Source organism: Corvus moneduloides, chromosome 1 (assembly GCF_009650955.1).
Source record: "Corvus moneduloides isolate bCorMon1 chromosome 1, bCorMon1.pri, whole genome shotgun sequence".
Classification (NCBI taxonomy): Eukaryota; Metazoa; Chordata; class Aves; order Passeriformes; family Corvidae; genus Corvus; species Corvus moneduloides.
The window spans coordinates 86,742,474-86,754,754 of NC_045476.1; the positions used below are offsets into that span (position 1 = coordinate 86,742,474).

Consider the following 12,281-nt stretch of genomic DNA (forward strand, 5'->3'; position numbering starts at 1 on the left):
TCTGATAATTTGCCAGGAGGATGCTTCTGGAAGTGATTCTGAACAATAAAAAAGCACCTGTTCAAATGATCCAAGTGTCCTAACACATGATTTAAGACTTCTGTAAATAAATTGTTCCTTTCAACTTTTTCAGTAGTTATTGAGCTATTCTTGAACTTCTACAATACCATGCATATTATTTTCTTCATCATATGTTATGTTTTGTCTCAAATATATCAGTTCTCACTAACTGGGAAGATCTGTTAGACTTCACTAAACACTATGGGTAAAATAAGTGCTACCCACAACAATCTGTCATTAAAAGTGTGCTGTCCGCAATTTAGCTTTCAGTCATTTCAATTACTTATTAAAAAAGTAGCACATGCAGTGCAGCTGCTCTACAAAAAACTAGAATGCTTAACTTCTGAACTGTATTGTCTGTCCAAATTTCTACCAAACTAATTGGAATTATTTCAAGTGTCTTTAACCTCCTGGCAATATATTTGGGAAATATTTTCAATGCAGTCTGGTATGCCAGGCCAAAGCACTGGGCTGTGAGTGCTGTCTATAAGCTTGATGAATCACCTATCATCTGCCTCTATAGCCTAGCAGAAACTACTAACATGTTATATAATATACTGTAATGTAATTTTGGTCTAAATTTCCTAGGATCTTTCCTTCTATTTATTGGGCTATAAACAAAAAGCAACGTATTTTTATAAAAATATATGTAGATTAAATTGACGATAGATGACAGTCTGATGATCAGGACATCTGAAATAGATATGCTAGACTAAGTCAATTCTCTGTTAACAATCTAGATCAAAACATTCTGTTGCGACACATGTTTTAAAATTACTTTAACTTCTTAAAATCTTGGTCTAACTGATACCACTTGTGTCAGAAGACAGGAGCCTAGGCATACTGTAAGAATGCAGATATTTAGGTTTACACTGAAGATAAACTATGAATGGTTAAGTCAGCTTTCACTTGGTATAGAGTAAATAAAAACTGGACCTTAAGAAGAACAGAGAAATGGAGAGATGATGAGAAGAACAGTAGTGGTAAGTCTACTATTGGGCAAAATTATCAAGTATATTTATGTATGTTCAATTATCAATGGATGCTTTTATGAAGTACACTGATACCTGCTGGAAAGGTCTTCCAGAATTTCATCTTCAATTTAATCTTTATTGCTAGCAATCATCAGTTTTGCTGATAAATGAATAAAATGAAAGAAAAGTTTGAAACTTATTCAGATTTATGAAACTGTTAGGCATGTTTTTCTACTGTAGACATCAGCCTCAGCCTAGTGCTGTGTAGCTTGGGATTTCAGACATTCTAGTTGAACTAGTGCAACTACCTCCAGCAGACGCCTTGCCTAAACCTCACTTAGTAAAATTCTATGTAACAGATCCATCAATATGTTTAAGTGATTGAATAATGTATGAAGTGAAGTGCTCTTTGTAACTATGCTGCTAATTGCTTTCTAACAGCGTACAATAGAAAGTTATGTGGATAAGCGCATGGGCACAACTTACGGTCCACCTGCAGGCAAAAAGATGACAGTCTTCATTGATGATGTGAACATGCCCATAATCAATGAATGGGGAGATCAGGTTAGTTTGTAAAAGCAGAAAAAAGTTTTTTTTTCTTTTCTCGCTATACTGTAAAATTGGCTTCTCAATCATTCAGAAGGGGGTAAATTTGATATGTAGTACTTTAATTTTAAACAGTTTTTTTAAAGAACCCATCTACATTACTTTGTCAGGAATTAATTGAGAATAAATATGCTGACTGCAAGAAGCAGCTTAAGTACTCCTTAAAACACGCCTGTATAATTTTAATAATGTTTTTTAACAGCATTCATTTTATAATTAAAAATAAGTTCTCTTTGGCACATAAACTGTGATAGCAAACTGACATTATGGGCAATAATTAAAATACTGTGAAACCTGAGAGGTAAGAAGTATGTTCTCTGCTTTAGATAAAATGGAGGTAATCTTTATGTGCAAGGTTGTTCTGAAGTATATTGCTTTGGAAACTCATGTTAGAATTTCTATAGAAGTATAGCTGTAGGATGTACACTCTGTGGAGTGTTTTCAGCTTGTCAAACAGAAATGTAGCATATCCATTTATGGCTAAAGAAAACGATCTTGCACTCTTTCATATGGAAGTAATTCTATGTTTTCAGCTTGAAAACCATGCTTGTGTCCGTTACATAGGAAACTTAAATATTTTTTAAATATTTGGAACATGCAAAGATGCATTAGTTTGAGCTTGATTAGAACAAACTGGAAATTTTGTGCTAAAAGAGAGAAGTTTTTCCAACACTAATGGAAATCATGCAGCATACAAGTGAGAATAAATTGTAGTATGAATGATTAGTTCTCAACTAGAGTATGCCTCTGCTCCCACAATTTTTATCCATAGATATTACCAAATGTGCTTATTCCTATCAGTGCATTTTTATCCTGCAGCAAATAAACAGAGGGTTAGGGGACAAAATAATGTTATACTCTTTGTTAGGTCTTTCAAATATATGTTTTTTATTTCATTCAGTTGTATGTATAATATTCTGTTATATAAAACCTGGTTATTTTACAGGTCACTAATGAGATACTTAGGCAACTGATGGAACAGAAAGGACTGTATAACCTGGAAAAACCTGGTGAATTTACCAACATTGTGGACATTCAGTTTTTGGCTGCCATGATCCACCCTGGGGGAGGTCGCAATGACATTCCACAGAGGCTGAAGAGACAATTTTCGGTGTTCAACTGTACTCTGCCTTCTAATTCTTCCATTGACAAAATTTTTGGTAAAGGGAAATTACCTTTGTATCCATCCCATTTTTGAAAATAGTGGTTGATTTTTCCTTATCCTTCTATTTACACATATTATTGTTGAAACTGAGGCTTAACTCCCCTCTGACTTGTTTACCAGCACATTTTCCTTCAGTAATCACTCCCCACCTGCAACATCATCAGTCTGTAAGTTTTTCAGGTCCAGTCACATGTCTGAAACTCTCGGTATGCTCAGATTTAGTAAGAATGACATGAAGGTATAATTTTAGTGACAATGCTGGACAGTTGCTCAGGTGCCTCTGCTGCTAAAAATGAATGACTAAAGACTAGACTTTCACAAAGGATGGGATCATACTGATTTCAGACAGGAGGTTAGCTATTCAAAGCCAGCGGAAGCTATTTTGGGAGAAAAAAGAACATTTTAATGGGCAGTTAATTAAAAGTTAAATAACCATTGAGCTGGTGGCAGAATAGTGTTAAGAATGGCTGAATCAACATTTGAATAAAGGCTGGAAAGCCATTTCAACAAATTGGAAAAGGTTTTGGGATTGAAAAAAAAAAAGAAACAGAAACTTCAGATGATCGTTGCTCTTGGTGTTGTGCTGACGTGTCTTTGATTTGGCAATCTTCTTTTCCACAGGTGTAATTGGAGAAGGGCACTACTGTAGTGAGCGGGGATTTTCAGATGATGTGAAGAAAACAGTAGCCAAATTGGTTCCATTGACGCGCAGACTGTGGCAGATTACCAAGCTAAAAATGTTGCCCACACCAGCCAAGTTTCATTATGTCTTCAACCTTCGAGACCTCTCAAGGATTTGGCAAGGAATGCTGAACAGTACATCAGAAGTAATCAATGAACCACAGGTAAGGGCAGCACATCAGTGGCCTTGTTATAATTAGCGCAGGAAAGAGGATGAAGAGTCTATCTTGGCATTTGAGTTTGCTTTAAAAAAATGCAACTTTAGTGGTTTTTGAGGCAAAGGTGTTTTAGTGCAGCTTTTATAGTACCAACTGAAATGACAACTTTGTTTCAAAACAGTAACAAACTCCACTTCTTTTGTCACAACAGTTTTCTTCTATCTGCTTTTCCTATTACTGAAAAATGCTAGTTTATTTGAAAGAAGTGAGAAAATAAGTGAGAAGCAATTAACTTACTTTGACCCAATGAAAATGCTCATATATTGATAAAAAAATTGAATAGTTCCTCCTCTCCATTACTGTCTTGACACTTTCAGTCACTACATAATTTCTGTCTAACAAAAGGTTTCTGGCTTATGGTTTAAAAGGAAGAAGAAGTAACAAGTTTAGTAATATTTTTTTCCATAATCCATCTTTCTTCCAGTAAACATAATTTCTCTTCTAATTGTTTTAAGGAAACTAATTTAGAGTTTTAAGCTCTGAAACATGTGGTGCTGGAAAAGCAATGTTTATGGTAAATACGGAAAATTTGTTAACTATTTGGGTTATATACTCACTTCATGTACAAGGTTCATCTCTGATTGTTGAATAAGCTCCTGAATTCTACTACATCTAAAATTTAAACTTCAGAAAGGATTTTAATTTCCACAGCTAAAAATATTGAGCACTTAGATAATTATATATGTATGTATACACACACTCAATTAATGTCTTTTGAAGTGTAAAAACTAACTGGTCAAAATACTATTATATAAATTTACATATTAGTTCTGAGACTTGACATAGTATGTGTACAAAGTGCTGTAGGCTGAAACAAAAGATTCTCAAGGAGTACATGGAATTTTTTTCTATTACTGTACAGCAATAGTATAAGATTAAAACCAGTGCTGTTAGTATTAACAGCCTGACAGGTTTTCCTTTTTCATCCTATGACCAAACTTTAAAGGGACTTTAAAGGTATATTGAATTTGGAGAAGGAATAATATAAACACTTGAACATTTTTCCTTATTGTTATTCTAACTACTTTGGCAGTAGAATTGGGAGTGACATCTGTGTTTGACATGACATTATTTGTGCCATGATGCTTATATTTCCACCATTTTCTACTTAATGACCAGTTAGAAAACTGGTTTATCAATGCATAAACGTGTTAACTCGTATGGATATGGTTTTATGGTAGGGGAAATGAAATCTTTGTACACTTCAGCTTGGAATGCTAGATTAATCTAAGGCTTCTTCCATAGTTAATTGAATATAATCTTAAATTGCTATTGGGCAGAATAAGAAGCTCAAGGTATCTTTTCTGAAGAACTCCCAAATATTATTTTTTTTCTAATGTTAATGGGATTTCAAAATAAAGAAATAAAGGCAAAGCTTTTAAGTTGGTATAGTTTCTTCGCAAGCCAAATGAGTTTCTCAGTACAAGAAAGACACACAGCTCCTGGAGCCTGTCTGTCAGAAAGCTACAAAGGTGGCTAAGGCACTGGAGCACGTCTTTTAAGAGCGGAGGCTGAGGGAGCTGGGCCTGTTCAGTCTCAAGATGAGAAGACTGAAAGGAGACCTCACCAATGTCTGTAAGTATCTGAAGGGAGAATGTCAGAAGGAGAGAGCCAGGGTCTGCTTGGTGGTGGCAAGCAATGGGACAAGAGACAGGAACTGATTCACAGGAAGTTCCACCTGAACATGAGGAAGAACTTCTTTACTGGGCTGGTGATGGAGCACTGGAACAGATTGTCCAGAGAAGTTGTGGGGTCTCCCTCACTGGAGATATTCAAGAACCATCTGGGTGCAATTCTGTGCAATGTGCTCTAGGATGATTCTGCTCAAGCAGGGAGGTTGGGCCAGACAACCTTGTGACTATTGTCCCTTCCAACCTGACCCATTCTCCTGTGATTCTGTGAAAAGCACTTTTTTTTTTTGTATGTAGGTGCTGATAAAGCTGTGGAAGCATGAATGTAAATGTGTTATTGCTGATCGTTTCACAACCTCAGAAGATGTTAATTGGTTTCACACAGCTGTGGCAAAACTCATTGAGGAGGAATTTGAAGATACAAAAGTTTTGCTGAATCATGAAACAGATGCATTCTTTGTTGACTTCTTAAGGGATGCACCTGCAAGAACTGGTAAATTTTGTTTTATTTGTCCATATAAAGGCATTTAGTGTTTTCCATTATGGTGGAATTTTAACAGCAGGACGTGGATTTCTGAGCTTTTAAATATATAAAACATGACATCTATTTCAAAGAGTCCTATGCTCAGATTAGTAATATGTTTACTAGTATGATGTCCTCGTTTTGTCTCTGGGTTGCAAAATCACAATATGTTTGTCCCTGAGAGAAACAAATGATGACTTGAGATGAAATAGCTCAAACATCAACTTTTAGATCTTAGCTTCAAAGGAATTGTTAGTGATGCTAGTGATCTCAAGACCCTCAACCTATTCAAAGGTGTTTTTAATCAGCTGGTTTTGACATTGCTATTCAGTACTTGTGATTGTGAATCTTGAGACTAAACAAGAGTTTAAAATAATACATTTTGTTAGCTGTCTCTCTAAATAATGGAAAAGTCTGCCCTTTCTTAGGTTTTGTACTTAATTATACTATCCTTGGACTTTAATAATAAAACTGTAGGAACAGAATTAAGATGATATAATTCTTTTCAATGGTTCGAAACTGTAAAAATATCACTGCAGTTTAACTCCTTGAAGTATTTCTTATTAGCTCCTTATCAACTTCTAAGTTGTTTAAATGTCTTATTCAGATTGCAAGAAATTTATTTCCACCTGGAAAATTCATTTTGTTTAACTAGTGCTTTTACATGTTAAGATAAGAAGTCAATTGATTTAATTAGGTCTTAATCTAGAGGAGTGTTCATACGAAGAAGCAATACAGAGCTAAAAATTCTGAAATTAAGGTGACTTCAGGCATACAGGAAATGCTATATAAAGGACAGCTGAAAGAGAATTAATAATCCCTGTATTTTGAGAGATTAGATTCTGTGGTAAAATGTGATTTTCTTAAGCTATGCTTTTACAGAGGTATTTTTGTGTTTTAGTTTTGTTATGTTTTTCTGTTGTTGTTTTTTCCTTGGAAACTGCTTGAGTTTTGGAATGGTGCAACAGAAAGGAAATGCAGAAAAAATTTGAAACAAGAAAAATGTTAGACACTATTCTAAATACAGTACACTGTGGTTGGGGTTTTTCCCCCACCTTTCTGTCCCTTCCCTTCACACTGGCTTCTAGTACTTTACTAAGCATTAGGGAATACTTATTTTACTGGAATAACTTATTTAATTGATTTTAATTCTACCAATTAGAGATAATGTTCTGAATTATATATTTCTTCAGTAAGTTAGAAGAGGTTTAGCAAAACTGATTGATCTAGGATAACTGGAAAAATACATCCTGTAGCATATATAGATCATGAAATCCTGTAACTAAATGAGCTAAACGTATGTAAATAAGAGCAAAATTGTACTGGTATTGTACTAGTATTATTTTTGAGGAAATCCAAACCACCAACCAAAAACCCTAATATGTCTGCCTGCTGGCACTGTTCCAATGAAATTTGTCAGTTGTTTATTGATGAAATATGGGCTGGATGAGAAGTGAGATGGATTGAAATTGGCTGAATGGTCAAGCCCAGACAGCGGGGATTAGTGGCTCAAAGTCTAATTGGAGACCATTAACTAGTGGTGCATCCCAGGAGTCAATACAGGGTCCAGTCATCCTCAACATTGTCTTTACTGGTCTGGGTGATGGGGCAGAGTGCACCCTCAAGACAGTTCTCAGATGACACAAATCTAGGAGGAGTGGTTGATATGGCAGAGGTTGTGCTGCCACCCAGATGGAACTTAACAGGAACAAAAGGTTCAACAAAAGGAAGTGAAAAGTACTGGACCTGGGGAGGAAAAGTACCATGCACCAGTATATACTGGTGGTCACCCATCTGCAAGTCAACTTTGCAGAAATGGACCTCAAGGTTCTGGTTGACACCAACCTGACCATGAACCAGCAGTGTGCCCTTGCAGGAAAAAAAATGAGTGACATCCTGGGCTACATTAGAAGAAATGTAGCCAGCAGGTCAAGATAGGTGGTCCTTTCCCTTTTTTCAGCAGTGGTAAGGACACACCTGGAGTGCTGTGCCCAGGTCTGGGCTCCCCAAAATGAGAAAGACTTGATATACTGGATAAAATCTAATGAAGAACATCAGGAAATGCTTTTTTTTACTGTGACAGTGCTCGTACAATTGTCCAGAAATGTTGTGGAGTCTGTGCCTTTAGAGACATTCATAAGCCACCTGAGCATGGTCTTGGGGAGCCAGCTCTAGGGCGCCCATCTTGAGCAGAGGGTTGGATCAGATGACCTTCAGAGATCCCTGCTGATGTCAACCTTTCCGTGATTTTGTTTGTTGTAAGAATTTTTATGAATGAAGGCATGCCACCTTTAAGCATGGTTAAGCTTATGAATGGAAAGATGAGGCAGCAGCACTGTTACCTCCTTTTTTGGTGGTTGACTTGTGGCTTTCAGATCACCTAATGAAACAAATGTATGCTAATTCACAGTGTATATATTTTCTTGTTGTGGCAGTTATTCATTTCAAGAGTATTTTTTTTTCTAGTGCAATTATTTAATCAATTTAGACTGTGTTACAGAAAAGATTATTTGCAATTTTTAACTGCAGTATTTATTTACCTTCATTCTCTGGTGCTATTTTTTTTCTGGGACCTAAATAAGTATCACTTTTCATCATTCAAGTTTCAGATATAGAGAAAGGCGGCTATTTAGGTTTTTTTTCATTTTGTTTTAAAACTTAAGTAGCTGAAATTACCATTTCTTGCAGGTAGGGTGTATTCAGCACTCTCATATGTACATCTAATATATAATATTATGTATAATAAACCTGTTTCTGGGTGATGAAACTTCTAGTTATCTTCACTTATCCCCTCATTGAACCTTTGTCAATTACTCAAACTGCTAAGGTTTTCTTACTTGCTTTTTGTTCTAGATGAAAAACCTGAGGAAGTTAATTTAGATATTCCCAAAATCTATGAACCAATCTCCTCATTTCATCAGCTACGGAATCGTTTAGATAAGTTTTTACAAACATACAATGAGAATGTTCGTGGTACTGGAATGGACATGGTTTTCTTTGAGGATGCTATGGTTCATTTAGTCAAGGTACAGTCTTGTTGGATTGCCATTTGTTGCTGTTCACTTGCCCTCACCTCTTTTGAGGAGAGGTATGCATGAATCAAGGTAAATTAATTCTAAAACTGAAGGCAACTAATTTATTGCTAGCAAATATTTGATCTGTCACTCTGTGACTAGGTATTAAAACCTATTAAAAATTTTTCAGAAAATGCATCAGATGGAACTATTCTTTTATACCTATCTTTTATGTTCGGTGGGATCATGGTGCTAGCTATTCTAACTGTATTTCAACCTTCCTTCTTCTTAATTCTTCTGGGAGCTCTTCCTGTCTTTGTAATGAGTCTAATGAAATTCCGGTTAAGACATAATTGGTTGCTTCTGAAGGAGTATGGGCAGCAGAGCAGGAATTAATGTAGTCCAAAATTCTTTTGTAGATCCACACTATGCTCACTACTTTTAAAGTTCTTTTGAATATGGATTGGAACTGACCATAACTTTTAGCACAGCACAGCTTGATATGATTGTTCACACAGAATAGGCCTCATACAAAGGAGAGCCTTTTTTTTTTACACTAGAACCCCTGCTGTCTCAGTTGAATTCTGAGGTTTTCAGTCTTTCTTAAAGTAAGTTATTAAGAACTAAATATAGAATTGCACTATCCCCCAAAATAATATATTAAATATCAAAGCCATTTAAATTTAATTGTAGTTGACGAACACATTGCATCTGCAGTTTTCAAAATTTTGGGGGGAATTCTTGTAATTTCACAAAATTAGTCCCTTTCTAAGGTTCTCTCTGCAAAATGGATGATGGTCTGCTATGGATTTCTTTAGGACAATTGTAAATCGTCATCATACTTAATAACAAGTTTCTCATTTATTCCTAAAAAAAAACTATAGAAATTCAGGATCTAGTAAAAGAAAATTTTTTTTCACTGAACAGCCACTTGTCATCAGGAATATCTTCTTTGGGTATCTAGATGGTAAATACCTAAAATATTTTATTAGTCTTTGCTTGGATGAAATGAGTATGTAGTGCTTCTAGGATTCTAAACTCCTGAAAATACCAACAACTCTGTAGACCTGAGACAGCTTGTAAGAGAAAGTGAGATAGGCACAGTCGAGGTAATGCCTAATCTGAGCTGACATAATATGACTTGAATGAGTTAAAGCTGAGGGATATGTTAAACAGAGAATGAAGTTTCCAATTAATGGCTTGTGTGCCTCTGCCTGGAAAAGATCTAATAGCCATTATTGAAGTGATCAGTGATATTCCAGGGAGGGCGTGCAAATTAAATTTTTTTCTCTGGTTAAATACTAGATTTTATCTTTCTCATGAAACATTAGCCTATGGAAAATAAAAAGTACATTGCACTCAATGTGTAAAATAAAGAGGTTTAAAATTAGAGGAAATTAGCATGACTATTTTAATAGCTTGGAAAGAAGTAATATAGAGGAAAGGCAAATAAACAGGTATTCCAGATTGCTTCTTGACATGATGGAATTCCAGGGTCATCAAAGAAATGTTCAAGATAATAAAGAGAACAGAAGCCAATACCGTGCATCATTGCTCATACAGAGGAGACCAGCTGCTAGCCACCTGGCTGGTATTATCATGTCTTTGAGAGGGAATTGGCTCTGTGCTGCTCTGGGTATTAATGTCGGCTCTTCTGAGTACTGTGAGGGTCTGTCCACTCGCAACTGATAGGCTGCGGAGCAAGTTTGTCTCCTGTACTTAAAGACATGTTTTCTCAGCATCAGGTAATGTCTTCTACCTGCATCCAATGTTTCATGGCATTGTTTTTTGGCTGTGGGCAGTGGAACAAGTATGAAGGTCACAGTTAATGCTGAAATTTTTTTTTCTCTGAATTCTAAAGGGTCTGTTTGTTGCACGGTCCTGAATTGAAGGGAAATGTGGAGCAGTAGTAAGCTGCTGCCTTTTGATTTAAAAGATAAATAATGAAGTGGGAAAGAAACATAGATCTAATTGGGAGATGTTTCACTGTGATCAAATATTCATACTGATACTGTGCATTTTTACAGTCAAGTAAATGAGAAGCTTAACAAGTTTCATTACAAAGGCAGTATTATTACCTGCTGCAGAGAATACTGAAGAGTCTTTGTCCTGAATTTTACATGCCCGGGACATCCTGTCTCTCTGGTTCCAGTGAAAGGACCTGGTGACATGTGTCTTACTAAAGTTATCCAGAGGTCATGGCATTGGGGAAATTATTATTTCCTTCCCAATTTTGATAATCTGTCATGCTGTGATAGCACATCACTAATAAATCACAGCTGAGATTTACTTGTACTTTGTGGAAGCGAGAGGTGTAATTTTACTGATAACTGAACATACACAGTGATGGAATCAAATGGTTGCTATACTATTTGACAGGTTAACAGAAAATACTGCAAAGTACAAATGTCCACAGAATATATTAATAGTAATATAGAATGCCTTAATTAAACCTTGAAATTTTCATTTGTTCTTCATTTCTAATATAACTTTATTATTACAGTAGCATAGAATTTTTGGATGTGTAACTTTTACACATTGTAGCAATAAATGACTGGTATATTACACAGATTTCTCGTGTGATTCGCACTCCTCGTGGAAATGCTCTCTTAGTTGGAGTTGGTGGCTCAGGAAAGCAGAGCTTGACAAGACTGGCATCCTTCATAGCTGGCTATGACACATTCCAGATAATGTTGACAAGGTGAGCATAAGCTAAAATTTAACTAAATAAATAACTTGTGTTTTAACTCTTCCTATAAATAAAACAGGCTTACATTCTCCGCTTAACATAGTCTGATCATCATCATATAGAGTGGAAAGACATGAAAATCCTTTGAGACTTACTAGATTTTCTTGATTTTCTACAATAATTGTGAATTTTTACCATCTTTGGTGTAGTAAATTATTTTGTGTGTTTCACAGAATGAGAAGGAATACTGGTAGTGTCAAGTTATCTTTGAGTCTTTACACAGTGCACTAAATTGTACTGAAAATACTTTTAGGTGGTTATATAGCCGAAATGCCTTCATGAGTTTATCTTGTAATATTTGAAATGCTGTCATATGAGGAGGTTGAATCCTTATCCTTGCCCATTAATTTGGTAGGTCTTATGTGTATGTCAAGTATTTTGACAATCTTTTCCAAGGATATTTTGCCTTATTTCATATTGTTCAGCCCAACGTGGTTTCTTTTGAAATGACTCACAAAAGATAAAAAAAAAAATTATAAATCCTTCTCTGAATGCCTTAGAATGAATGCCTCCCAAACTGTCTGTAGGACAGGTCAGTTTTGGCACTCAAATAAGATATAATTTTAGAAAAGTAAAATTATTTTAAATCTTTTGGATGTGTGTTGGCTGCAGAAGAAATTGTAGATCCACATGTGGGAATGTCCCTTGGTGAGGGTCTCA

General features: G+C 35.6%; 1 protein-coding gene across 1 annotated transcript in view; it reads left to right on the forward strand.

Moving 5' to 3' along the window:
• The window catches only part of DNAH5 (dynein axonemal heavy chain 5), a 116,477-nt gene that overhangs the window by 68,190 nt on the left and 36,006 nt on the right, over positions 1 to 12,281 (forward strand). Inside the window, exons 48-53 of the mRNA XM_032117873.1 lie at positions 1,476 to 1,598; positions 2,587 to 2,800; positions 3,427 to 3,650; positions 5,633 to 5,828; positions 8,712 to 8,884; positions 11,443 to 11,573. Coding sequence (XP_031973764.1) covers positions 1,476 to 1,598; positions 2,587 to 2,800; positions 3,427 to 3,650; positions 5,633 to 5,828; positions 8,712 to 8,884; positions 11,443 to 11,573 — 1,061 coding nt within the window. The remainder of the gene's footprint in view (positions 1 to 1,475; positions 1,599 to 2,586; positions 2,801 to 3,426; positions 3,651 to 5,632; positions 5,829 to 8,711; positions 8,885 to 11,442; positions 11,574 to 12,281) is intronic.